We start from the raw sequence: 24,190 nt of genomic DNA on the forward strand, positions 1-24,190 counted from the left end.
AACTAGAGAGACTGCTGACCTCCCAGCTTTGGGCATTTTGAAGCCTGCACAATTAGTTGAGCCTTTTTAAAACACGTGTCTGTTAGATGAAGCGTCCTTTAGCTGAACATTGCTCGTTATACACTAAAATGATGATACAAACGTGTAAGCAGTTGGCTCGTGAGGGTGTGAACGTGGTCATAAGATTTGGTGTGTAATGGCTGTTATTTTCTGGTGTGCTGGCCTCACTGCAGCATCCAGACGCGCACAACTCTGCAATGAGAACATCTCCGTGTGCTGAATCGGGCTCAGTTACGCACCGGGCAAGAACCCCAGTTTTTGGGACAACCACCCTTTTTTTGGAAGTGAAGCTGGACAGTGGGAGAACCCCAGCACCTCTGCACCCCCTCTCCTCCACACCGCCCAGACACGGCTCCTGGGGGTGGCTTAGAGCAGAGTTTGGGGAAAATTCAGCTGGTTTTGGGCTCAACATGGCGGCACATTCACCGCCCTCCGCAGCCGCCAGGCCGGCAGGGGGCACTGCGCATGCGCCACGCGCCCGTTCCCGCCTGCCGCCTGCAGGGCCGCCCTCCGCCTGCCGCGCGTCTCCATGGCAACGGCCGGAAGGGGCGTGCGGAGGCGTCCGGGAAGGCGGAAATGACGCAGCGGCTGGCGCGGAGCCGGGCCGGAGCCATGTCAGCGGGTGGCGGAGCGCAGCGCGACGCGGGCGGCGCGGGCGGGTGAGCAGGGCCCGGGGGCGCCCGGGGGGCGAGGGCCGGCGGGGCCGAGGGGCGCGGCGGGGCCTGGCAGGGCCTGCGAGTACCGCGGGCAGCGGGTGGGGAGGCGGCCGGGCCTGAGGCCTCCGCACCTGAGGTGACCGGGCCTGGTGTGACTGGGCCTCAAACCCTCCCGGCCCGAGGCCTCGGGTGTGAGACCCCCCCGGGTTGAGACACATCCCCCCCTTCCCAGGCCTGATGTGACTGGACCTGAGACCCCCCGGGCCCGAGGCCTCCGGGTCTGAGACCCCAGGATCGAATCCCTTCGCCCTCCGGGTCTGAGCCTCCCCGGTTCTGAGGAGGCTGCACCTGAGGCCCCCCGGGCCCAACCCCCCCCGGCCTGAGCCCCGCGGGTCTGAGGCCCCCAGCACTGACCCCTCTTCTCTCTCCCAGACGCCGCAGTAAGTGGGACCAGCCCGGCCCGGCCCCCGCGTTCCTGCTCCCCGGCACGGCCCCGCTGCCCGGGCGCCCGTATCCCGGCGGCGGCGATGGCGGCTCCGCCGTGGCGGGTTCCGAGAGCTCCGCAGCCCCCTCGGGGGCGCTGGATGCGGCCGCGGCCGTGGCGGCGAAAATCAACGCGATGTTAATGGCCAAGGGGAAGCTGAAGCCGGCGCCCAGCACGGCCGACAAGGTGGGTGTCGCGTCTGGTTCCTGGAGACCCGCGACCTGCGTTTGTGAGAATAGTTCGCCCGGAGATGGAAATGGTGGAGCTTTGCTTCATACAGTAGGATAGAACAAAAAAAAATGGGAAAACATCCTTAAAAATTTTTCTGAAGAGTGGCGGGGCTGGGAGGTCAGTCCTGCCACGCGTCTGTATTCTTAGGCTATATTATTATTCTTGTTTTATTAGGCTCACGGATTTCTGTCAGAGCTGGTAATTCAAGTGTAAGCTGCTTCTGTTTCTGTGTCAGCAGCTTTACTGCTTATTTATCTGTTTATTTATAGAACAGAATGATTACTTAATATAATAAAATGTGCTGAAGGTAAAACTAGTGTTTTTATTTGGGTACAAGCTTGTGAAGAAGTTGGTTATTAAGTAGTAGACATAATGTGCTTTCTGCTAATATTTGGAAGGCTTTTGGGTTGAACAGCTGAAAAGGGAGAGTAAAAAGGATATTCACCTGTAGAGAACCAGGGTTTGCGTCTTCGTTAAATCATTTATCTCCGCGTTCTGCTCTTTTGCAACGGTTCTCTTTGAAGCTGCAGGCTCTGGGGAAAGGTCCGGCGACGAGTAAAAGCAAAGACGACCTTGTGGTGGCGGAGGTTGAAATCAATGACGTCCCCCTCACGTGCCGAAACCTGCTGACGAGAGGACAGACCCAGGACGAGGTACGGCCGGGCTTCGCGCTTGTTTACCCGCCCTGGCGCTGCGCTTGGCGCTGTCGGGTTAGAAGAGGTTGGGTTAAGTGACATTCAGTGGTTGTTTCCTCTTTTTACAAAACTCGTTGTCTTTTCTAAGACAATTTGCTGAGTGGTTTGTTGGGAATTGCTCAGCCTGGAGAACAGGAGCTGAGGGGAGACCTTGTGCTCTCTGTGCTGCCCAAAAGGAGCTTGGAGCCAGGGGGGTCGGGCTCTGCTCCCCAGGAACAAGCGCCAGGAGCAGAGAAAACGGCCTCAAGTTGTGCCAGGGGAGGTTGAGGGTGGAAATTTGGGGTAATTTCTCCCCAAAGGGCTGTGGGTGTTGGAACAGGCTGCCCAGGGCAGTGCTGGAGTCACCGTCCCTGGAGGGGTTGAAATAACACAGAGATGAGGTTCTCAGGGCCAGTGTTGGGTTAACGCTTGGGCTCGATGATTTTAAAGCTCTTTTCCAACCCAAATAATTCTCTGCTTTGTTCAATATGATGTCATACAATGAGGTAGCACAGCTGGTTCCCTTCAACAGGCGCCATTCCTTCTCTTACCACTTCATAAATGACATTTTAACAGTCCTTTAGTACAACACCGAAGCTTTAAGCAGTCGGGTGGTTTTGCGTGTGCTCTGTTATGATCGCTGAGCTCCTGACCGGGTTTCTCGACCTGTTTGCAGATCAGCCGCCTGAGCGGCGCGGCCGTGTCCACGCGCGGGAGGTTCATGACTGCGGAGGAGAAAGCCAAAGTGGGGCCTGGGTTTGTATTCTTCTCTTGGGTTTCCGCTGTTTTCTCTCGTTGGTTTCGAGCTGCTGGGCTTTCGGGTTTGTTTCTCGCGGGCGTTGTCACCTTTGGGTGCCAGAGCGAGCGAACGGTGGAGTTGTTCTGATATTTACTGTGATGCGCTGACTGCAGAGCAGCTTTCCTGCCTCCGCAGTGCTGTCCTACCTCCGCGGTACCACCAGGGTGAATAAAACACCCCGACAGACAGACAGTGTGACAGATCAGGCTGTGCTAAACTTCTTCCCCCTATCCTGGACCTCTCGTGCATTTTGTGGAGAATGCGCAACTTTCCAATTACAAAGATGGCCAATATTTTGTAGACTCGGTGCTTTTACTTAATTAACCTTTCCTGTGGACAAGTAAATTACAAGTTTCAATGGTTTAACTTTAATAAGTCGTAACAAATATCTTCTGTGCCATTTCAGTTTTCAGTGGAAAGCTTTGCTTACTGAGCACTGTGATATTCAATGAGTATTTATTTCCGTATTTGAAGAGTATTCCATATTTTTATGGGAGGGTTTATGTGTCTAGATGACTTAATAGAATGAGATCGAATCCATTGTGTGTTCTCTGTGGGTTTAATGGCATATTTGACGTTTCCTCTCCAGAGATCGTCCTCTGTATCTTCATGTCCAGGGGCAGACGCGGGAACTGGTTGACAGTAAGTGTGCAAAGAATTCTGCTTTTTCTCCCATTTTTTGCCATAAAGGGGTTTTACCAAGGGCCTTTATTCCCCGATAACACGCTGAGATCGCATCACAGGAAAGGAAAGAAGGAAAATGATGAAGCGTTCAGGTGTCCGTCCTGTGGGGCAGTTCACAGGTTTGCCCTCAGGTGCCTCTCAAAGCTTTGAAGCCGCCCACTTGATTTCCAGAGCCAGTAAAGAGCGTTTGTACGTGTTCATTCACCCATTCATGCGGCTGCAAAGTCTGACCAGGGTTAATGTCAATGTTTCTGGCCTTTGCTAAAAGGTTTTGGGCTAAAACTGCCCACCTACGTATTTTAGCGTCAGCTTTATCGGGGGTGGGAGCGGAGAAGGAACCTTGACGCTTGTCCGTCCGTTGTGATCATCTTACTGCCGTCAGCCTGTCCCAGAGCAAGGGAAAATAGCGTCGTCATTTCACAATCTGGTTCATCCCAGCGGTTGACAAGGACCAAATGTAACTGGTTTTTCTGTTCTCTCCACCAGGAGCTGTGAACCGAATTAAAGAGATCATTACTAACGGGGTGGTGAAGGCGGCCACGGGTTCCAGCCCCACGTTCAACGGCGCGACCGTCACTGTCTATCACCAGCCCGCCCCCATCGCCCAGCTGGCTCCAGCCGTCGGCCAGAAACCGCCGTTCCAGTCTGGGGTGAGTCGTTAATTTATCCTATATCACTGATTTACAAGATGTACCTCTTATGAAGTGTACGTGCAGTGTGGTATTTGTTAAAACAAGGACACGCACAAACCCCAAACACCAAGAAAACGCCCCCAAAAATCAAAAATAACTTTCTTGTGCGTTGTGAAAACTGGAGGACTAATCAGACCAAGTCTGAAGAGTGAGACTCGGGTCACAGTGGCCTCCAAAAAATAAAGAGGGATGGAGAGAGCAGCCTTGCTTGCAGCAAAGCAAAGCGCTGACTGCGCCGTCCCACACTCCACTGCCCTAAAGTCAAAATCTGGCCTCCAGCAAACATCCTGATTCTTGGGGTGAGCTACTAAATGTTTCCCGCTGGGTTTGCAGATGCATTACGTCCAGGACAAGCTGTTTGTGGGGCTGGAACACGCCGTGCCCACGTTCAACGTGAAGGAGAAGGTGGAGGGACCCGGCTGCTCCTACCTGCAGCACATTCAGATGGAGACGGGCGCCAAAGTCTTTCTGCGGGGAAAAGGCTCGGGGTGCATCGAGCCGGCGTCGGGCAGGGAGGCTTTCGAGCCCATGTACATCTACATCAGGTACGAGGGGGTTTAGAGAAAAGAAAACCCCAGTGAGCAGCCACATTGGTGTTTCGTGAACGTGCGGAGTTCTGACCTCACGCAGATGGAATAGTTGTTGAACCTGAATTTGTATTCTCACAAGCTCCAAAGGTGCTGACCGTGCTATCAAGTGCCATTAACCCCTAAGGGGTTGCTTTTCTTTGGATGTGGTGAAGCTCCATTCGTTTTGTGTTGCAATATTGAGCTTTTAAGGGAAGAATCCAAAATGCGTTCACCAAGTCAGCATTCCGGGCTTGTTTCTTGCACTATTTACACCCAAATTGGGTGGAAACATTGGTGCTTACAAGGTATTTCTTTAACACCTTTCCAGCCACCCGAAGCCAGAAGGTTTGGCAGCCGCTAAAAAGCTGTGTGAGAATCTCCTGCAAACCGTGAGTTGCTCTTAAAATACGAGATTTATTCACTGAGAGGTTTTTCCTTCTGTCTGATTCTTGGTACAGGGAACAACCATTTCTTAGCAGGACGGGGGTGAGGGGATTGTCTGACGATGGGATCAAGGGCTCTGCTTTTTGTCCTGACCGCTGCAGCTCTCGGTGCTGTCTGCTTCATTTTTCATATAGCGATTGTTGTACCAAAAACACTTTAGAAAATCTCTCACATGTACACATAGAAAATTATTTTTTCCACATTTCTAATGTGAATAGAGTGAAATCCTGTGAGACAATCTGTTAATATTGATAATGGAGTTTGGGCTCCAGATCTCTTGGAAAATATACAGAAGCTTTTCCATTCTTTGAGTGTTTTGTCTCTCCTGGAGCAGTGACTTTGCTGCTCCATTCCCTGGGCAGGATTACCCTGAATTTCCCCCAAATGGAGCAGGATCAGTGGGGTGTTCAGTGGGGTTTTGGTCAGTGTTGGGTTTTTGTTTCGGTTTTTATGTTGGGATTATTGCTTTTTGCAGAGTATAATCACATTCCCCTTCCCGTGTTATGGGATGTGTGAAGGTTAATCCAGTCAACAGCTGCTTCTCCTCTAATTCTTTGCAGGTTCACGCCGAGTACTCCCGGTTCGTGAATCAGATCACCACTGCCGTGCCCTTGGCAGGTGAGTCTGGGAGCTGCGCTCTGCTCCGGACGGAGTTCCGTGCAGTTGATTTCCTGTGGAACTCCTGCTGAGAAGCACCACGGCTCCATCTACCCTCAGTCACTACATCAGATATTTTTGCAGCTCTTAACTGAATGGGAACGACCCATTTGTGACCCGTTTGCGACCCGTTTCCCCCTCTCTCCCGCAGGTTTCACGCAGCCGGCCGCTCTGAGCAGCGTCCCCTCGCAGCCGCCCTATTACCCGTCCAACGGCTACCAGGGGGGCTACCCCGTGGTGCCCCCGCCCCAGCAGCCGGTGCAGCCGCCCTACGTGCCGGGCATGGCCCCCCCGGCCGTGCCCATGGCCCCCGGCGTCCTCCCCGCGCTGCCGGCCGCGGTGCCGCCCGTCCCCACGCAATATCCCATCCCGCAGGTGCAGCTCCCGGCCAGCACCGCACAGGTAACCTACAGCTGTCAGCTTATGAGCTGCTGCTTTGCTGGTGATAAAACAAAGTAGTTCTGGGGGGGATTCTTCATTATGGCAATTTCTTTTTTACCATAACAAGCGCCAGGATGAGAGGAAATGGCCTCAAGTTGCGCCAGGGGAGGTTGAGGTTGTTAATTTGGGGTGATTTCTCCCCAAAGGGCTGTGGGCGTTGGAACAGGCTGCCCAGGGCAGTGCTGGAGTCACCATCCCTGGAGGGGTTGGATACACAGAGATGAGGTTCTCAGGGACACGGGTGGGTTAATGCTTGGACTGGATGATTTTCAAGCTCTTTTCCATCCAAAATTAGTGATTAGTTTGAGGTGAGAACACTATAAATAAAATACTTGTTTTCTGTTTAAGTTACAAATTTCCTTTTACTTCTCTTTGCTTCTGCCAAGAGCAAATTGTATTCTGCTCCCGTTTATGAACCTCTACTTTGAATTGATGCTTTCTATGCACGTGACGGCCTTTCCCGTGTTCTGTTCCGCAGAGCCCGCTCAACGCTCCTTTCCTTCCCGCCGCCCCCGTCAAGGCGCCCGTTCCCGCGGGCTCCCCGGCGCAGCCCCACGCGCAGGGGCAGAAGAGGCGCTTCACCGAGGAGCTGCCGGACGAGCGCGAGTCGGGGCTGCTGGGCTACCAGGTGCGGTAGCATCGCCGCTCGGACTCTTGTCACCCAAAAGCAGCTGCAGAGGGGGCTGCGAGCGCACTTGATTTGGCGAGAGCCGCGAGGCCTTTGGCAGGGAAACGTTGACACCGCGCTCGGGTTTCTTTGAGCGGTCAAAACATGACAATAATACGTTACTCCTTAGTTTAGAAGAAGGTTATTAGGTTTTGTGTTGATTTTTCTGGGGGTCTGAGGGGTGGGAGGGAAGATGCAGTAACTGCCAGGTTGTCCCGTTTCCCTTCCTTGCAGGTTGCACTTGAGAGGATTTGCAGAGGCCTAGTTTTACTAGACATTGATGTGATTGGCTTTTAGATAGCCAGCGTTAAACAGTCGATTTGAGTAATAGTTTGGAGCTCTGCAGACTCTTACGAAAAAGGAGTTTCTGCCAAGCTCTGCTCACAGGCGGAACCGTTAACAAAAGCTGTGCCTGGAGACCATACAAACTGCCTTTGTCAGAGCTGATAGCAGCGTTCTGAGCAGAGTTCACCATGGGGTGAGGTCTAGAGATACTCAGAATTGGCCTATTGAGGAGATAACAAGTCAGTTTGTGAGCTCAGCAGCTATTTTTACAGTCCAGACCTCCCGAAAAGGTGGAGTAGGTGGCGAGGTCCCTTCTGTATCAGCGCTCAGGCCTTTCCTGCCGCGGCACTCTCGCTATTTTGAGGAGAAAACATGTTCCCAATGTCGATTAGTGGTTTCTGCTGCTAGTTGGGTTTCCTGTCGTTATCATTAAGGAGCTGGAGCTTGTGTTGTAGTTGTAGATTTGCTAATGCCGTGTGTTTTTCTGCTCATAGCATGGACCCATTCATATGACTAATTTAGGTACAGGCTTCTCCAGTCCGAGCGAAATGGAAGGGGCCGGGTCGAAGGCAGCAAGTTCCTCAGGAAAGGAGAGAGAGAGGGACAGGTGAGCTGTGCAATAAGAACCGTCTGCTTCCCAGAAAAAGCTCATTTTGGCGTCTTCAATCTGTGTTTCGTTTTCAACTTGGTTTGTTGTGGGTGGTTTTCTGTGTTCCTCGCTCGTTCCTCCCGAGTGCGTTCGCTGTTCCCTCTGACTCTTTCTTTCCTTGGTTCGCACAGGCAGTTGATGCCTCCGCCAGCTTTTCCTGTCGCTGGGATGAAATCGGAGCCTGAGGAAAGGAACGGCGCGGGGGCTTTGCCAGGAAACCACGGTGAGTGCGGCCGGTGAAACACGCCTGGAAATCCCATTTCCTTCCCCAAACGAGTTGGCGCTGGTCTCAGCCATTAAATAGGTGCATTTTTTGGGCTGTTGAAGCGCAAAGCAGGTCCTATCTGCTCTCAACCACTTCGCTGTGGTCACACACGGTGCTTCTCTTAAAACTCCCGTCAATATCTGTACAGATGAGACTAGTTAAGCAGAGGACTAAAGACTAAGACTAAAGTCTTTTCGACCCATCGGTCAGGCCCAGAACCTCCTGGGGTTGTTTCTGACGCAGACATCGCGTGGTTGTACATTGCAAACCGCTATTTCTGTAGGCGCTGAGGAGTTTCGGTGGGAGTTACGGTTCGGGTGTGGGTTTCAGACATGACCCATGTCTGCACTCCCCAGCGCTGTCAGATCTCATCCTTCCCTAGGATCAGATACTCGCAACTTGGTAAAACCTGGAATGATTTTACCTAGAGCTGAACCAGTCTGAGCTCTGGGGCGTTCAGAGCCGGTCAGGTCTGCGGTACCTTGTGTTAACCGTAGTGTTCTCCAGCCCCAGAGCTCGCCCTCCTCTTAGCTCCATTTTGCCCCAGATGCCCGTGATTCGTGATGCGTTTCTCGCGCGGCCGCGTGGAGCCCGTTTGCTAACGTTGCCTTTCTCTGTGTGTTTCTCTCGTCTCTGTTCTCTTCCATGGTTCTGGTGGATCACACGCGCTGTTGCTGGCTCTGCCTCGCGTGGCCTCGACCCGGGCGACCATTGGCCTTGCGACCTCAAACCGGTGTCCGACTAACAATTCACAATTAACATCTTTTTGTTTTTTATAATTAACTCGTTTTGGGGCGCTCGATTTTTGTTTTTCCTTCTCGGGGGTTGCGGGGCGGGGGGGATTTTTTGTTTGGTTTTCCCCTCTTAGATCATCACGCCAAGAAGATGAAAACGGCCGAGAAGGGCTTTGGGCTGGTGGCGTACGCCGGGGACTCGTCGGACGAAGAGGAGGAGCACGGCGGGCACAAAAACGCAAGTACCTTTTCACAGGGCTGGAGCTTGGGGTACCAGTACCCGTCCTCCCAGCAGCGAGGGAAACAACAGATGCCGTTCTGGATGGCGCCGTAAAAGCAGCAGCAGAGTTCTCATTCATTATTTGATTTCTTATTCCCCCCTCTAGCAATAATGCACGTGTATCGCAGAACTTTGCAAACATGCGGTTTTCACATCCGCAGACGCTAAAGGTTCGATATCCCCCCTCCAAAGGGCTCCGTTGTTTTAAAACTCCTTCTTTCTGCGGTGAATTTGTCCATTAAAAGCCGCAATATTCGGATCAGTGTCCTGACAGGGCCGTAAGAGAAATTCGGGAGCCTCTGGCTCTGCGATTCCTGTATTTCCAGGATAACTTGAACTGGCTCTGCACCCCCTGTGGGTGTTTTTGGGGCGTTTCTGCCCTTGTTCACAGCCCCATTGAGCTCCAACATTCGGACTTTCAACGAAGAATCAGTAATTCTGAAAAAACTGAGGATCCCGTTGCCTAAAACTCTTCGATTTGTTTTCACTTCAAGCATCTCCTGTAACTCACCCCTTTTTTGTTCGTTTTTTTTTTAGTTTTTTCTTTAAAAGGTGGTTTTACTAACCCCCAACTTCTCGTTCCAGCCCGACGGGGCTGGGGGACGCTGGTTTTTGGGGGGTTCATCTCGCTGTCCCCCGTGAACTCGGTGCCGTAGCACCTGAACTTGACCTCCACTCACCCCGGACTCCTCCCCATGCAGCACTTGGGACAAAAACCCTTCTCGTGAAGGACAGAGCTCCCCATCTCTTAATTAATTCACTTGATTCTACCCCTTTTTGCTCCACGGCGGTTTAACGAAGGAAAAGCAGCAGCCGGGTCCAGCTCTTGCCTGGAATCGCAACTGCATCCGGGGAATAAGTTTTTTGGATGGTTTATGGACGTGGACTGCAGCACTGGCTTTCTTGGCGGGGCGGGCTGTTGCAAACAGAACTTTCCTGCTGCGGGACCGCTCGAAACGCCCTTAAAAACGGGGATGTGTGTCGCTGCTGCGCACTGGCTGCATTGTACAAACATTTGTCTTTCCTATGTGTTGTAAATAATTAGAACCGTACTTTCATTATAAATAAATGTATAAAGATGCTGTTTTTTTTGCTGCTTTTTTTTGGGGTGGCGTCAATGCAGCGTTGCGGTGGCTCCGCTCAGTCCCGCTGTGGCTCCGCCCACCCTGCGCTAGCCACGCCCATTCGTGATAGCCCAGCCTCTCACGCTGGCGCGGACCCGCGGAAGCCCCGCCCCTACGTTGTACACGCCCATTTGTGGAAGCACCGCCCCCTCAGGGAGGTGAGGGGCGTGGAAGCCCCGCCCACTGGTGGGCGTGACCGGGCGGTCGCTCGCCGCGGAGGAGCCGCCGCCATTTTGGTGTCGCTGCCTCTTTGCGGAACGGCGGGCTCGCTGTGAGGAGCCCGGCGCTGAGGAGAAAAGGGGCGGCGGCGGCTCTCCGGGGCCGGCCAAGAGCCTGCGGCTGCTCGCGCTTTTCTTCTTTTATTCCCTCTCCTCTTCAGCGGCGGCGGTTTGTTCGCTGAGGAGATGGATGGCGGAGCCCGGCCGGGCGGCGCTCCGGGGCAGTCCCGCGAGTACAAGCTGGTGATGCTGGGCGCCGGGGGCGTCGGCAAGAGCGGTGGGTGACGGGTAACGGACCCACCGCCGGGGCGGAACCACGGGGGGGGGGTTGTGGGGCGGTCCCGGAGCCGCCGCCGCGGGCGGGGCCGCCGGTTTCCCCTCAGGGGCCCGGGGGCTCCGGGGCTTCGGCGGCGCCCGGTGCCCCGTTCGGGGATCACACCCGCCCGTTCCGCGGGTGTCTCGGTGTGTCATCGGCTTCCGCGTTTTGGCGCCGTCCAGCTTTGTTTCTGAAACTCAGAGGACAAGGGCGTAGTTCTGTGTTTGTTATTTAACCTGTTTTATCTGTCGTGTTTCTTTGAAGCTTTGCGCCGGGGATGGTTTTATGTTTTACCTGGTAGCGAACTAACGTTCTCAGGCGTGTCACAAACCGAGTGCCGAGGCGGGAGATGTTTTACCGAGACTTTGTGCGATTGTGTCTGGATTTTGTTTGTTTCCAGCCATGACCATGCAGTTCATCAGCCACCGCTTTCCCGAGGACCACGATCCCACAATTGGTAAGAAAACCTTTTCTTTTTGCTGCTCACACCCTCTCTTAGCAGCTTAAACTGCTGTGGGATCTGCTGCTTTGAAGTTTTCCGTTTGGGCTGCGAATTGAGGACCCAGTTCCCTTCAGTTCCTCATGTAAAGGTGTTAAGAGTTCTGGACTGGGATCCATATCCTGAACTTCAGCTCTCAGTGGTTTTCGTCTCATCTCTTAAGGCCTCGCGCTGTGTGTGTTTGTTTGTGTGCTGGCAGATGAGGGTGAAAAGCTGCCGAAAAGTGATGATTTTGTTACCTTGGAAATGCTTTTATTTTATTATTAGCAAACAGTTGGGATGGTACTAAATCACAGCAGAACAATTAAAAATTGAGCTTGTTGTTAAATGGAGACCAGACTAATGGAGTGTAGTAATATTACTAGATATATTACTATCAATATATTACTAATACTGGATATATACTAATTGCTATATATTATATGCTATATTACTAGTTATATTACTATAATATTGCTATTATAGTAATATTACTATATGCTATTACTATATACTATATTACTATCACTAGATATCTTACTACAATATCACTATTACTACAATATTACTATTATAGTAATATTACTATAATATTACTAATGATACTAGTACTATTACTAGGTTTTTCTATTGTAACATTCTCCTTGTGGGTTGAGGGCTAATGAATATCGCAATTGTTTCCCAACGTTGTTCTTTCCCCCGTGCTGTGAATTCGCAGAGGACGCTTATAAAATCCGCATCCGGATTGACGACGAACCCGCCAACCTGGACATCCTGGACACAGCGGGGCAGGTACAGCGAGCTGTGCGCGCAGCTTTGGGATTCACCGTGTGTTTCCCGTTCTGAGCAAATCCCGGTGGGATTGAAACGTCCTGCTGTGTTTTCAGGCAGAGTTCACGGCCATGAGGGACCAGTACATGAGGGCTGGCGAGGGCTTCATCATCTGCTACTCCATCACGGACCGGCGCAGCTTCCACGAGGTGCGCGAGTTCAAGCAGCTCATCTACCGCGTGCGCCGCACCGACGACACCCCCGTGGTGCTGGTGGGCAACAAATCCGACCTGGCGCAGCTGCGGCAGGTGAGCGGCACCGGGACCCCGCAGCTGCCAGCTGTTTCTGCTGGAAAATGCACTGATGCAAAGTCCCTTTCTTAATCTTTTTGCGTGTGTGATAAGTTGAACAAGAGAAGTACTTGTTTAACCCAGAATATGTTGAATAACCAAACACAGTCAGAAAAGTGAAGTCTTCCAGTTGATGCTTTGAGTTCCAACGGCTCTTGGGCTTTTCTGCTCTTTTTTAATTGCTGGAGGGAGCTTCTGTTAATAAAGATCTCGCGTTCCATAAGCCACACAGATACATGTGCAAGTGGCAGATGTGAGTGTGTTAAGATGGGTTCATAATAACAGAGAGCTTGGGGGAGAACGGACAGAAAGGAAAATGCCTTCCAGCTTAAGGAAACAGTAACTCCCGTGTGGGAAATGGTTTGGAGCAGATGGACTTGGGAAAAAAGCTCCAGCCGTGCGGGACAGAAACAAGAAATGGTCAAGAAAACAACTTTCTGGGTTTGGCTTTAAGTGTGAATCTTGCCTTTGTTTTCAGGTGTCCAAGGAAGAAGGTTCCGCCTTGGCGCGGGAGTTCAGCTGCCCCTTCTTTGAGACGTCGGCCGCCTTCCGCTACTACATCGACGACGTCTTCCACGCGCTGGTGCGCGAGATCCGCAGGAAGGAGAAGGAAGCCGTCATGGCCATGGAGAAGAAATCCAAACCTAAAAGCAGCGTGTGGAGAAGACTGAAGTCGCCATTCCGAAGGAAGAAGGATTCGGTCACTTGAACAGAGAGGATTCCCACCAAAACCCAACCGAACCTGTCAACAGCCATTCGGAACCAAAGCGCTTTAGCCACAACATTTTGACAGTGTGTTTTCAACCCGACGGGACTTTGCTGAGGGAACACGTGACTTTGACCGGTTCTTTATGTTTCAAGTGCTGTTCCCTTCATCTTGGATCTTCCACTTCAGACGCAGTAACAGTTGGACTTTTATTCATTGTCATTTTTTACCGGATCCAGCAAACATTGCTTGTACGTGGCTGGTTCCAAACGCCGATAGGTCTGTGTCCCTGCACTTTGGAATTTTGTCTTCAGAAGCTGAATTATGTACAAATATCGCTGACGTTCTCCCCGGTCTAACTGAATCCCGGTTTTAGCCTAGTTGTTTGCACAAGGAAGCGTTGCTGCTGCGCGGAGCAGCGCGAGAGGCGACTTGGGGAGGATTTAATGAAACTTCAAGGCGTTACAGGACGGGACGTGCGGCCCGGGCTGCGGTGACGTCACCGAGCGGAGTCACCGAGCGGAGCTGCGCTGGACTTGGCGCCTTCTCATGGAAGAGAGTTTTTCCAGCAAAGCGCCGTGGAATACTCGTCCAAGTCGCTGTAAATGATCGGTTAACGAGCAGCGTTGCAGGCGAGATTCTAAACGAGTCAGAAAACGCGAATCGTGGTTCCCGCGGCAGCGCTGACCACGCGCGAACACGCGGCCTTTGCTGCGCGACGCAGACGGTGCCGGAGAAACCACAGCTTTGAGTTTTCTGACGTGTTTCTCGTTAAAAATCCCACCTGGGAGGGTGCACCAGCTTATTTATTGCCTTTGGTTGATGTTCTTGCCTGAAAGGAGCCAGTATCTTCATTAAGTACAAATCTCCAATGTAGTAATTTCAAATTATTCGATAACTATTTTGTAGGGATAATGACTGATACTGAGGTATCTGGGCCCAGAACTGATATATCCTACTGCTCAGATTCTTCCAGTGCAGTCTTAAAAATCCAAGAGGCGGTGCGGCAGAAGGAATTAATTAATTAGCAGGGCAGGTGCCGGTCCTGACGATGCTCCAGCCCCTCTGTGCACATGCAGGGGCAGCTTTTAGCCTCGGGAATGAAGAATTTGCTTTAAAAAGTGCGTAGAGATATTTTTGAGCTGATTTAAAACCACATCAGTTGTAGAATTTGAATCCGGAGAGGACACGCCTGGTGTTCCCCTTTTGGTTTTTAATAATGGAGCAAATTGGGTGACTCGGACGCGGTTAAAACGAGTTTTTCAGAGAACGAAGTGCCTCAAATCAGTTGGAAGAGCGAGAGGGTTCAGTGAACGACGTGTGGTGCAGCTTCTGTTCTGGGATGGCGTCGGTAACGGTTGATCCCTCTGATCACAACCTGCTCCGCAGCGTCGCTCAGCCCAGACCCCCCGTTTCCACCCGCAAGGGTCGGCACAGGGATGGCAAATTGACCAATTCCAGCTTTTCTTCTTGCCAAACTCCTTCTTGCTTGAGATCCGACTGGAAATCCTGCGCTTGTTGCTTTGAAGAGTCATTTTTTCTGTAAGATTTCGAAAAACTGACGAGAACTGGAGGGGGTTTAGATTTTTGCTGTGATGTGTGGCTGAGCTAAACCTCGACGCTGGTTTCTGTTTCTGTGTTACGCCGGATGGTTGAAAAAGGCTGAGAAAAATGCCAGTTATTTAGAATTTCGGGCCTTTCCGTGAACTGCGTGAGCGCTCACGAGCTCTCCCTGTGCTTCTCGTGATCGTTAACGGAAATCAGCTAACGTGGGGGGGCCGCTCTTCCCTTTCAATCGGTGCCTCCGGTGTCCCCAGCGCCACTCCGGTGTCCCCAGCGCCACTCCGGTGTCCCCAGCGCCACTCCGGTGTCCCCAGCGCCTTTCCTGAGCCTGTTGCTTCCAGAACTCCTCCGTGGGAACAGCAGCGAGCACTTTTTTTTACACAGTGTTATTGGAAAAGAGGTTTATTTTTGTCATGTATATAAATTTGTACACAGAACTGTTGGTTTATTTGACACAATATATAATTTTTAATACAAACGTTTGGCTGTTTTAATGGGTGAGAAGGTCGTTCAGCCGGAGAGGCTGAAGGAGGAAAACTTGGGGTGTGGTTGGAAATTATTTTGGAGAACGGTTATTTCGCTTGAAAAAAAACAATAATAGGAGTTGGTATGTGGTGCAAAGCCTAAAAATTGTGTGATGTGAGTCTGGTGCTGGATTATTTAAATAGGATTTGGGTGTTTAGCGACGTCCTAAGGTGTGTTGACTTTGGAAGAGTCTCCCAAACCCGTTTCTCTGCCCCCGCTCGGCAAACCCGTTCTCTCGGCCTCATGCACGTTGTTTTGTTTCTGTTTCAGACCCGAAAGGGGCCGTTTGGGGCGTTGGGCGCCGAGGCCGTGCACAGAACGACCAAGAGAGATTTTCTTCCACATCTCGCACAATAAGGAGAAAAATAATCAGCAACCACGTGCTCCGGCTGAGCAGGTTCAGCCAACTCCGAAAACCTGCGCTGAGATGAGGAATAGAAATGAAACACCTGCGAGCTCGGGCCGGGAGCCGCGGGAAACAACGCGCGGGGCCACGTCGCGGCGGTTGAGGAGAAATTGTTGTGTGTCGCACAAAGCGAGAGGGACAAAAGTGTTCCCGGAGAATTGGGCTTGGAATGGGGATCCAGGAACGCCTCCCAATCCCAAATCTTGGTTCTTTTTCTGCCCCTCTCCATTTTTCACTCAGATTAAATTTAACTCATGAATTCATGCCAAACTCTACCAAATTCTAACGCTGTGGAGACCACTGAGAGTTTCTATCTGCGCTAACGCTCTGCTAACGTGTTAATTTGCCAGAATTCCGTTACGGCCTCATTCCTTTGCTGTTGGCGGGTGCGTTTGTGGGCCGCGGGCCGTCCCGCGCGCGGTGCGACGCTCACACAGGGCACAGCAGCCGCTGCAGTGATTGACGTTTTATTTGCACGCTCGATGTGCGTTACCAAACCCGACAGACGATAGCGTTACAGGATGCGGATCAGCGTACAGCGTTAGCACGTTCACACGCGGCCATTACGGCCTTTGCCTTTTTTTTTTACTCTTTATTTTTTTCCACACAAAGTTGTAACTGTCCAAGTTAATTTTACAATAGAAGACACAAGGTAAATAACCACACCTGGGAGATTTTTACAGAGTCCGCTGTCACTTACTGTCTATTTTACCTTTTAAAAATATAGAAATCTGCACATCTTCGGTTCCCTATTATTCCAGAAGGGGGTTGGAGCTCCTCCTATGCCCGACAGCCAAATCTATTTACCCTGAGCATGTTTCCTTGACAAGAAATTCATCTTTTCCTTTTCAGCTGAAGGAATGTGGAGATCATGGAGGCCTGAGCACGCTTTTCACACCAAAAAGGAGACAAAGGGCCCGCAGTCGCGGTCGTTCGCCCCGCGCCGTGTTTGCAAAGCACGTCCCGAGAAGTGGTGACGGCGCTGAACGGCAGCGACGCCGTCGCTTTAGTGCAACAACGGGGATTGCGAATGTGCGCCGAGGGAAACGCGGCTGGTTTGCGGCCGCGAGCCACCGGTACAGGATCAAGAGAAGAGAAAACCTACGGGAGCCCCAACAGAGAATCCTCGTGGCGGGGATGGACAAAGCACCAACAGAGGCCGAGAAATAGAGCTTTAGCTCCAACGCCGCTTCTGTCGCTAAAAAGATGCGGCCTGGGAGGAAGTTGGAGTGAATAACGAGCTACGAGGGAGAAGATTCAGCTTTGCAGAAAGAATCACTTAGGAAGAGACGCCAAAACATCGGCGACAACAAAGCGCCGAGTGTTCGCCCTCCCAGCAGCTGCTGCTGTACGTGCTGGCCAGTGAAACCCAATTAAGATCGGCTCAATTAGCCTCTTTTCATTGCTAACGAAGGTGGGAAGGATCGTTTTCCCAACAGGGCTCTAAAATTCAGTGGTCGAGTCCTGAATGTGCTTAACATTTTGTAATTGTGATAAATTCTGTTCCACGGGGCACAGACGGGGAGCAACCGAAGGCTGAAAATGTGTGGGTTTGCTCCCGCTTTGTATTTCCATTGGAAATAACTATTTCTGCTCAGTTTACAAAAAATAATTATCATCAATTACTTGCCGCCAATTATTATCTTCCTATTTTTCCTGGTTTGAATGTACTAAGAAGCCAAATGAAGTTACGGGCGTCTGCATTTCCTGCTGGACGGAATCCAGCGACTGATTATTGACAGTCGAGGGCCGAATGCTGCAGGTCACGCTTGGCAAAGAGCAGCGTGACGCCTGGAGGTGACACTGAGCGCAGCCCGAGCCTCAGAAATCGGTCGCGATTTAAGAACCGACTCAAAACTCTGAACAAGAAGAATGTGCCCCACTTTGTAGCGTGATGTTTGCTCCGTCTTTGAGAGCCGGCCCTGGGGTCGCTACGACATCAAACGTAACGCAAACCGGCTCAAGGATGAACAAAGGGAATTGTCATTTTTACACTTAAAACCTCTTCCCCCAAGATATTTTCCCGTCTCGGGTGGTGCCATTGGAACAGAGCCTACGTGGAGTTTCACATCTAACGTCCTCACGGCGGGTGTTTCGGGCCCTTCACGCACAGACGGGGTTAAATCGGATGCAGTAAAGCGACGTTTCCCCGATTCTGACGGTCGCAAAAGCAACATCGCGGGTTTGGCGTCTGCGTTTCCCACGCGAATCTCTTGTGACCTCACGAGCAGGTGGCGCCGGCAAGAGTTTCGGAGCCCGACACCGGAATGATTTCTCCTCTGAAGAAAAGTGCCATTTTCCCTGTATTTTCCTTTGTGCTAGTGCAGAATCCCACCTCCCCCGCCGCGGCAACGCGCTCGCTTCTCCCAGCGCAGCAAACCGACCGCAGGCAAAGCCAACGAGAAACCAGAGGTGAAACAGCAGAATTGGGCAACTTCGGGAGAAGCCTCATAAAAACCAGGCCAGTCGTGGTGAAAACCAGCACAGACAGTTCGGCACAAACACAACTCCATAGTGACAGAGAATCGGATGAAAATCTGCGACTCGTTATCGGTAGTTATACTAATTTCAGTTTGTATTAGGCATGCAATAGCGTGATTACACTGTTATATATACTCGTGGTAGTTTTTTTCCTCTGTTTAACGCTCTTTTTTTAGGATTTTAGTGCCCTGCAAAAAATCACATCACTAGAGAACCAATCAGGTTGCTGCTTCTTATGAAAAGAAATTGTTCTACAGCTAAACCGGGGTTTAAGTCTGTCCTAGGCCTAGCTAAACCCAGGTTTAAGTCTGTCCTAGCCCTAGCTAAACCTGGGCTTAAGTCTGTCCTAGGCCTAGCTAAACCCAGGTTTAAGTCTGTCCTAGTCCTAACTAAACCCAGGTTTAAGTCTGTCCTAGTCCTAACTAAACCCGGGCTTAAGTCTGTCCTAGTCCTAACTAAACCCGGGCTTAAGTCTGCCCTAGGCCTAGCTAAACCCGGCTTGGAGTCTGTCCTAGGCCTAGTACTCGCTGAGGCTGTGCCACTTGGGCACGGCTTTGCGGGGGTTCTCGCAGAGCTCCCTCCAGTGCTCGGCGCCCGCGGGCGTCGCGCTGTGCGCGCCCAGGATCAGCCGGCCCACCACCTCGTTCTTGGTGCTGCGCTCGAAGGCGATGACCAGGAACTCCAGGCTGATGTCGGGGAGCAGCTCGGCCGGGATGTCGTAGATGAAGGATTCGTTGAAGACGGGGTTCAAAGTGCACTTCTTGACGTGGGTCTTCTTTTTGGCGATGCGCTTGCGGCCGTAGTAAACGTTCACCTTCACGTAGGGGTCTGCGGGGAGAGGGAGAAACTAATAACGCAGCTCGTGAAAACAAAACCAAACTCATATCACAGCCCAGGAAACGCTCCTGGGAAGACAAATAAACTCCTAACAGCCCAGAAATGCTTGTAGAAATAGAAATAAAACTAATAACAGCCAGGTAATGCTTGTAGAAATAGAAATAAACTAATAACAGCCAAGAAACACTTGTGGAAATAAAAATAAGGCAATAACGCAGCCCGGTAACGCTCCTGGAAATAACAGAGCAGGTTTAGTTTGCTGAACTTGGGCCAGCTCAAGAAACTGCTCTAAGTCTGGGCCGCTCGCTCCAGGTTTTGGTGTATTCTCCTGTCATTAATCCCAGAAATGCCAAACAAGCCCCTTTTTGGTGCAGCCAGTGCCAACTTCTCCCTGTCGCCTCTAACAAGCAAGAATTTTCACCCAGTTTCAAGAAACAGCCAACAAAGCCTCAAAGATGTGAAGAATTTGCAGATGGAAACATTTCTATGGGAGGTACTGAATAAAAAAAAGCAAGTTTGAAACCAAACGCTTCACTTTTGCATCGGCCTCGCTGTGTTACTGGATCAACCAGCTCTGGGCGCGGATGCTGCTTTGGGATTCAAATTAAGATAAGGGCACACGACGCTTTTTATTTTCATGTACCACACGTGTGATTTCCTCCCTTTCCTGAGCGAGCCCTCCTTTGGTTTAACCCCTGCTCTTCTGCCTTCCCCTTCTAGGCAAAAAAACAGTGGAAAACTTGGAGATGATGATTTTCTAGGCGTTCAGAGCTGGAGAAAATAGCTTCTACCTGAGAGGCCGGTGATGTCCATCTTTGGCAAATGTCTGGCTTTGAGCACCACCACCGTCATCCTCTGCGCCACGGGCTGGTACGACAGGGACACCTGCAGCTCCCCCCGGCTGACGCATTTCTGGGGAAAACAAACAGAACCCAGCAAATCGCTCTGTGTGGTGCAGAAGGAGCGAGTCCGCGAAGGCGCAGGACCAGGGTAAAAACCTGACAGATTGACTCAGTTCAACCTGCTGGCTGGCCTTTCCACGAGTGACGCTGTACTAAGATCATTAGTTTGGGTTTCCAGATGGCGTTCGTTAAGCTCTGTTGAAATGGTGCTAATTGAGAAGAGGTTGATTTGCTATCGAGGGAAACGGCGTTGGCGCGGGTGGGAAACGGGGCGATCGTGGAGCTGCTGAGCTCCACGAGTTTTGACCCCTGGAAGGTTTGAGCCTGATTAAGGTGGTTTTGGCCCCCACCAATTTTCAGTATTTTAAGGTGAGCACAAATCCCTTTTTCTGTTGAAGCTGGGGGGGTAGCAAAAATAAACTTGGTAAGAAAATAAATGAGGTATCAGCTCATCTGGGGTGGGATTCGTCTGCACTGACTCAAGACAGAGAGGAATCGCGTCACACTGCGCTACGTTGATTTATTCCCACTTATTTCCAGCTGACAGCAATAATCAGATGGAGATAATGACCAGTTTGTGCGTCTAAAGCGGTCGGGGCAGATAAAGCTCCCGCTCCCCGTGGGGTTTTCTGTGTAGACAAATGTCCCATTATCGCCTCAGCTCTTTTATTGGAGACGGGGACGTTCCCTTTTCCCTCGGCATCGTTGGTTAGAACATGCACCATTTCTAGGCCTAAAGAGCCGCCGTGCCGTATCAAACCGCCGCGATTCGAGAGGGAGAACCGCGTCACTCAGAGAACGCAGCTCTTTGGAAAATGGGTCTCATGGCCAAGGATTTAGTGTTAAAAATTCCGGAGGCTCCTGGATCTAAAGAAGTGGATAAAACACAACGTCTCGCATCAAAACTACGCGAAGCCACTTACTTGTATGTTCCTTTTGAGGATCTCCCTGGTGAGCTGGACCTTGCCGGTGCTGGGATCCACCCCGGCCAGCGGCACCATGACCTCTCCCACCACGTCGTCGCGCGAGAAGCGATCGAAGCTCAAGACGAGGAAGTGAAGCACCAGATCCTGGAGCTGGCTGTAGGGGATCCCGTAGAAGGTGAAGGTTTCGTCGAAAACGGGGTCGAGCGTCTTGCGGAGCACGCGGGTCTTCACCCGGTGCCGTTTGTCCGGGAGAATCGTCATCTTGATGTAGGGGTCGGAGCTGCGCGTGTGCTCGTCCATCACCGGCAGCCCGTGCGCCTCCTGGATGGTGACCACCAGCGCCTTCTTGGGGAAGTTGTAATCCACCGAGAACGTCAGCTCGCCCAACGTCACGTCGTCCCCCGGGGAGGACGGGGAGGAGGTTTTACTCCCTCCCGGGGTCAGGCTTTGATCTGGGCTCAGTTCGTCTCCGTAATCGACTTGGATCGGGAGCTGCTCCACGCGCGGGGCCGTGTTTGGCGCATCCGGAGCCTTTTCGGAGCCGATCAAACCCGATTCGGCAGCATCCGCCGAGAGGCTTCCCCTCCCGGCCTCCTTGGCAGCGCCGTTCTTCTCCCTCCGCATGCGGTTGATTTTCTTCTTGTTACTCAAGGTCTCCGGGTAGATGCTGATGCCTTTCAACATGTGAATGAATTTGTAGGGTGGCGTTTTGTGCTTCTTTTCCGCTTGCTGGTGACAACATGTCCACACAAAAACCGTGAGCGAGACGGAAACCACCAGCACGGTGGCACCGATGAGACCCGCGGCGACCGGGGAGACGTCTGCGGAGAGACAAGGGACGCGGCTCTTAACTGCTCGTAATTCAACGATCTGGGGAGCAAAGCTGCCCCGCAACAAAACATCCCGTCCTTTAGTGGGTATTTCCCACACTCCTAATGCTTGACCTACGTTTCACGTGCTGCAATAAGGAGTTTTTTGGCTTTCTCTTGCCAAATCAAGCTCCCGCATCACCAGCATGGCCACAGCGACGCTGGATGGGCATTTTATAAATGTTACACGATTCTACAGAGTGTTACCAAACTCTGTCTATGGAATTGGGTCCATCCTTTTGAAACGCCCCGTATTTTATCAACAGGGAGTGATAAAAACAGCCACAGCCCCGGACCCATAAAAACCCCTTTTTCTAGCCCCAAATTCAATGTGCAAATCCAACGTCAAAAACCAACGGACACAAAATCCCACATTTGGATTTGGGGCTTATTTGATATTTTCTAGAGCTTATGTCAAGCATGTTCTTCAGCAATAACAACAAACCGTGTTCATTTTTGGCAGCCGTGCTATTTTCTATTCATAACGGTTGACCGAGACGCAGCCCCACGGCTCTTTCTTTACAAACTGCCTCCATAAGGAAAGGGAAAACCCCAAAATTATTGAATTATTGTCATAACAACCCCGGCAAGAGCTGGTAAAACCCTAAACGTGACTGATTTTCCTGCCTTCATTCCGTACCGCAAACAGGATACACAGAAAAGGAGAAATGCTGAAAACTCCTTATTCTAGTATCTTTATCTTAACGTGGGTTTTGTTTCTGTTGCGTCCCCACCGAAGCAGCTCTTGGACCTTCATTTCCTGCAGGTCCGACCGGACAATTCTAGAAAGCACCAAATAAATCTCCGCGATCCATCGAATCATCTCGGCGTTTCAATTTGGCTCCCATCATGTTCTGTGGCAAAGAATTCCTGCTAAACCCAGTTTTAGTGAAGCTTTTGCAACTTCCAAAGCACTTTACTCCGTTTTCAACGGCACCGCAGCGTCTCCTCCTCAAAAAGGACAGAACCGTGCTGGTTTATTCCAATTTGGCAGAAAAGATCTTTGTTCTGATGTGATGCTGATTTAACTGAAACAAAACCAGCTTGGATGATACGGAATTATTTTGCAATGAATGAAAAATGATTGAAAACTCCTTTTAAAGCTGCTGTTTGCCAATTGTACCTAACGGTTAATGGTGGCCAATGATTAAATGATGACGGCGTGTGGCTCTTGGATTCCAGGAAACACAACGTAAAAGGTAACTGGATATATTGCACATTAGATAAATGATCAAATAGAGAATTATTACTAAGTACTTCAGAATTTAAAGGAAATACAGTAACGGGGCCTTAACTCCGGGGCGTCCTGGTGCGAGGGGACGGGCAGTCAATGCTGGGGGGCAGAGAGAGGCAGCCGTTGGGTTTTGGGGACGGGAGGGGCCCAGGTGACCAGCCGGCGCGGCTGCGGCTCAGCCCCCTCACCTGGGCTGCGGAAACAGACACCTGCAAACCAGCCCAATTCCGGTTTCACCGGCGTCCGGGAGCTGGACCGGGGCTGCACGGCGGGGCTCGGGGCCACCTGGGGAATCGCTTGGCTTGGAAAAGAGCTTGAAAATCATGGAGTCCAAGCGTTAACCCACCCTCAGAACCTCTTCTGTGTGTATCCAACCCCCCAGGGATGGCGACTCCAGCACTGCCCTGGGCAGCCTGTTCCAACGCCCACAGCCCTTTGGGGAGAAATCACCCCAAATTAACAACCTCAACCCCCCTGGTGCAACTTGCGGCCGTTTCCCCCGGTGCCTCAGCCGCTCCATCACATTGTGCTCCAGCCCCTTCCCTGAACTCGCTCCAGCTCCTCCAGCCGTCTCTTCGCCTCCGATGATTTAGCAGGTTCGGGGTTTCCCCGGCCCGGCCGGTTCCTCCCGCCGCCCCCCGCCGCGGCGCCCCCGCCCGGCCCCGCCTCCCCCGGTGCCGCAGCCGCCCCGGCCCCCGGGGAGCGCCGAACAAAGGGCCGGGCGCGGCCGGCACAGACATCACGTCATGCGGCGGGGCCGCCGCCCGCTCCCGCTGCCCCGCGGCGGCTCCGGGGCCGAGCGGTGGGTGTCGGAACGGGGGGAGGACGGGACGGGAGCGGCGCGGCCCGCGAGGCCTCTCCCGCCGCCCCGGGCAGGCCCGCCGCGCGGCGCGGCCCCGCACTCACCGAAGCCGGGGTGGACGCTGGTGATCTCCGCCATGGCCCCGCGCGGGCCGCGCTGCGGGTGGCCGGGCTGCGGTGCGGCCCCGCCCGGAGGATGCGCGCAGCCCGGGATGCAGGAGCCGCCGACTGGTCCCGACGCGGCGCAGGCCCCGCCCGCCCCGCCCGCCCCGCCCGCGCCCCGCCCCGCGCCGCCCGGCGGTGACTCGGCAAGTGGCGGCGGCTCCGGCCGCGCCTCAGGCGGGCGGCGCGTGCGGCCCCGCGCGTGACCCCGTGTGTGTGACCCCCGCGGCGGGCCGGCGGCGCCGAGCTG

General features: G+C 52.4%; 3 protein-coding genes across 7 annotated transcripts; 2 read left to right on the forward strand and 1 right to left on the reverse strand.

The window, feature by feature from the left end:
• The first annotated feature begins 602 nt into the window (after positions 1-602).
• On the forward strand, positions 603-10,355 carry KHDC4 (KH domain containing 4, pre-mRNA splicing factor). Of its 4 annotated transcripts, none has more exons than XR_014186070.1 (14): positions 603-719; positions 1,149-1,386; positions 1,956-2,084; positions 2,782-2,861; positions 3,494-3,546; positions 4,075-4,238; positions 4,614-4,825; positions 5,178-5,238; positions 5,854-5,911; positions 6,102-6,352; positions 6,870-7,019; positions 7,866-7,950; positions 8,124-8,215; positions 9,126-9,183. XR_014186070.1 is itself a non-coding variant. In XM_082073166.1 (14 exons), the coding sequence occupies exons 1-14, from the start codon at positions 637-639 to the stop codon at positions 9,323-9,325; spliced, it is 1,884 nt and encodes a 627-aa protein (XP_081929292.1). In that variant the 5' UTR covers positions 603-636; the 3' UTR covers positions 9,326-10,355. The 4 variants fall into 4 exon arrangements, 3 of the variants coding, with proteins under 3 accessions (XP_081929292.1, XP_081929293.1, XP_081929294.1); XM_082073166.1 differs by having other exon boundaries at positions 7,838-7,950; positions 9,126-10,355; XM_082073167.1 differs by having other exon boundaries at positions 1,962-2,084; positions 7,838-7,950; positions 9,126-10,355.
• Positions 10,356-10,600: 245 nt separating this feature from the next.
• RIT1 (Ras like without CAAX 1) lies at positions 10,601-15,442 on the forward strand. Its single transcript, XM_082073057.1, has 5 exons — positions 10,601-10,890; positions 11,330-11,386; positions 12,126-12,199; positions 12,295-12,486; positions 13,007-15,442. Exons 1-5 carry the CDS (start codon positions 10,800-10,802, stop codon positions 13,235-13,237), a joined length of 645 nt encoding a protein of 214 aa, XP_081929183.1. The 5' UTR covers positions 10,601-10,799; the 3' UTR covers positions 13,238-15,442.
• Positions 15,443-16,179: 737 nt separating this feature from the next.
• Positions 16,180-24,037, reverse strand: SYT11 (synaptotagmin 11). Of its 2 annotated transcripts, none has more exons than XM_082073052.1 (4): positions 23,884-24,037; positions 20,872-21,695; positions 19,838-19,958; positions 16,180-19,037 (listed from the first exon to the last, which is right to left on the reverse strand). In XM_082073052.1, exons 1-4 carry the CDS (start codon positions 23,915-23,917, stop codon positions 18,727-18,729), a joined length of 1,290 nt encoding a protein of 429 aa, XP_081929178.1. In that variant the 5' UTR covers positions 23,918-24,037; the 3' UTR covers positions 16,180-18,726. The 2 variants fall into 2 exon arrangements, with proteins under 2 accessions (XP_081929178.1, XP_081929177.1); XM_082073051.1 differs by having other exon boundaries at positions 19,835-19,958.
• Positions 24,038-24,190: the final 153 nt, after the last annotated feature.

The sequence above is a fragment of the Streptopelia decaocto genome, assembly GCF_964273445.1.
Source record: "Streptopelia decaocto genome assembly, chromosome: 26".
NCBI classification, from domain to species: Eukaryota; Metazoa; Chordata; class Aves; order Columbiformes; family Columbidae; genus Streptopelia; species Streptopelia decaocto.

Excerpts from the sequence above, each read along its gene's own strand:
- SYT11 (XM_082073051.1), bottom strand. The coding sequence starts at position 23,917 with ATGGCGGAGATCACCAGCGTCCACCCCGGCTTCG. Across the intron at positions 21,696-23,883 it reads CAGCGTCCACCCCGGCTTCG|ACGTCTCCCCGGTCGCCGCG; the intron begins GTGAGTGCGGGG and ends GTCTCTCCGCAG. Across the intron at positions 19,038-19,834 it reads CATCACCGGCCTCTCAGGTA|ACCCCTACGTGAAGGTGAAC; the intron begins GAAGCTATTTTC and ends CTCTCCCCGCAG.
- KHDC4 (XM_082073166.1), top strand. The coding sequence starts at position 637 with ATGACGCAGCGGCTGGCGCGGAGCCGGGCCGGAGCCATGTCAGCGGGT. Across the intron at positions 2,862-3,493 it reads AAAGCCAAAGTGGGGCCTGG|AGATCGTCCTCTGTATCTTC; the intron begins GTTTGTATTCTT and ends TTTCCTCTCCAG. Across the intron at positions 7,951-8,123 it reads AAGGAGAGAGAGAGGGACAG|GCAGTTGATGCCTCCGCCAG; the intron begins GTGAGCTGTGCA and ends TGGTTCGCACAG.
- RIT1 (XM_082073057.1), top strand. The coding sequence starts at position 10,800 with ATGGATGGCGGAGCCCGGCCGGGCGGCGCTCCGGGGCAGTCCCGCGAG. Across the intron at positions 10,891-11,329 it reads CGGGGGCGTCGGCAAGAGCG|CCATGACCATGCAGTTCATC; the intron begins GTGGGTGACGGG and ends GTTTGTTTCCAG. Across the intron at positions 12,200-12,294 it reads TCCTGGACACAGCGGGGCAG|GCAGAGTTCACGGCCATGAG; the intron begins GTACAGCGAGCT and ends CTGTGTTTTCAG.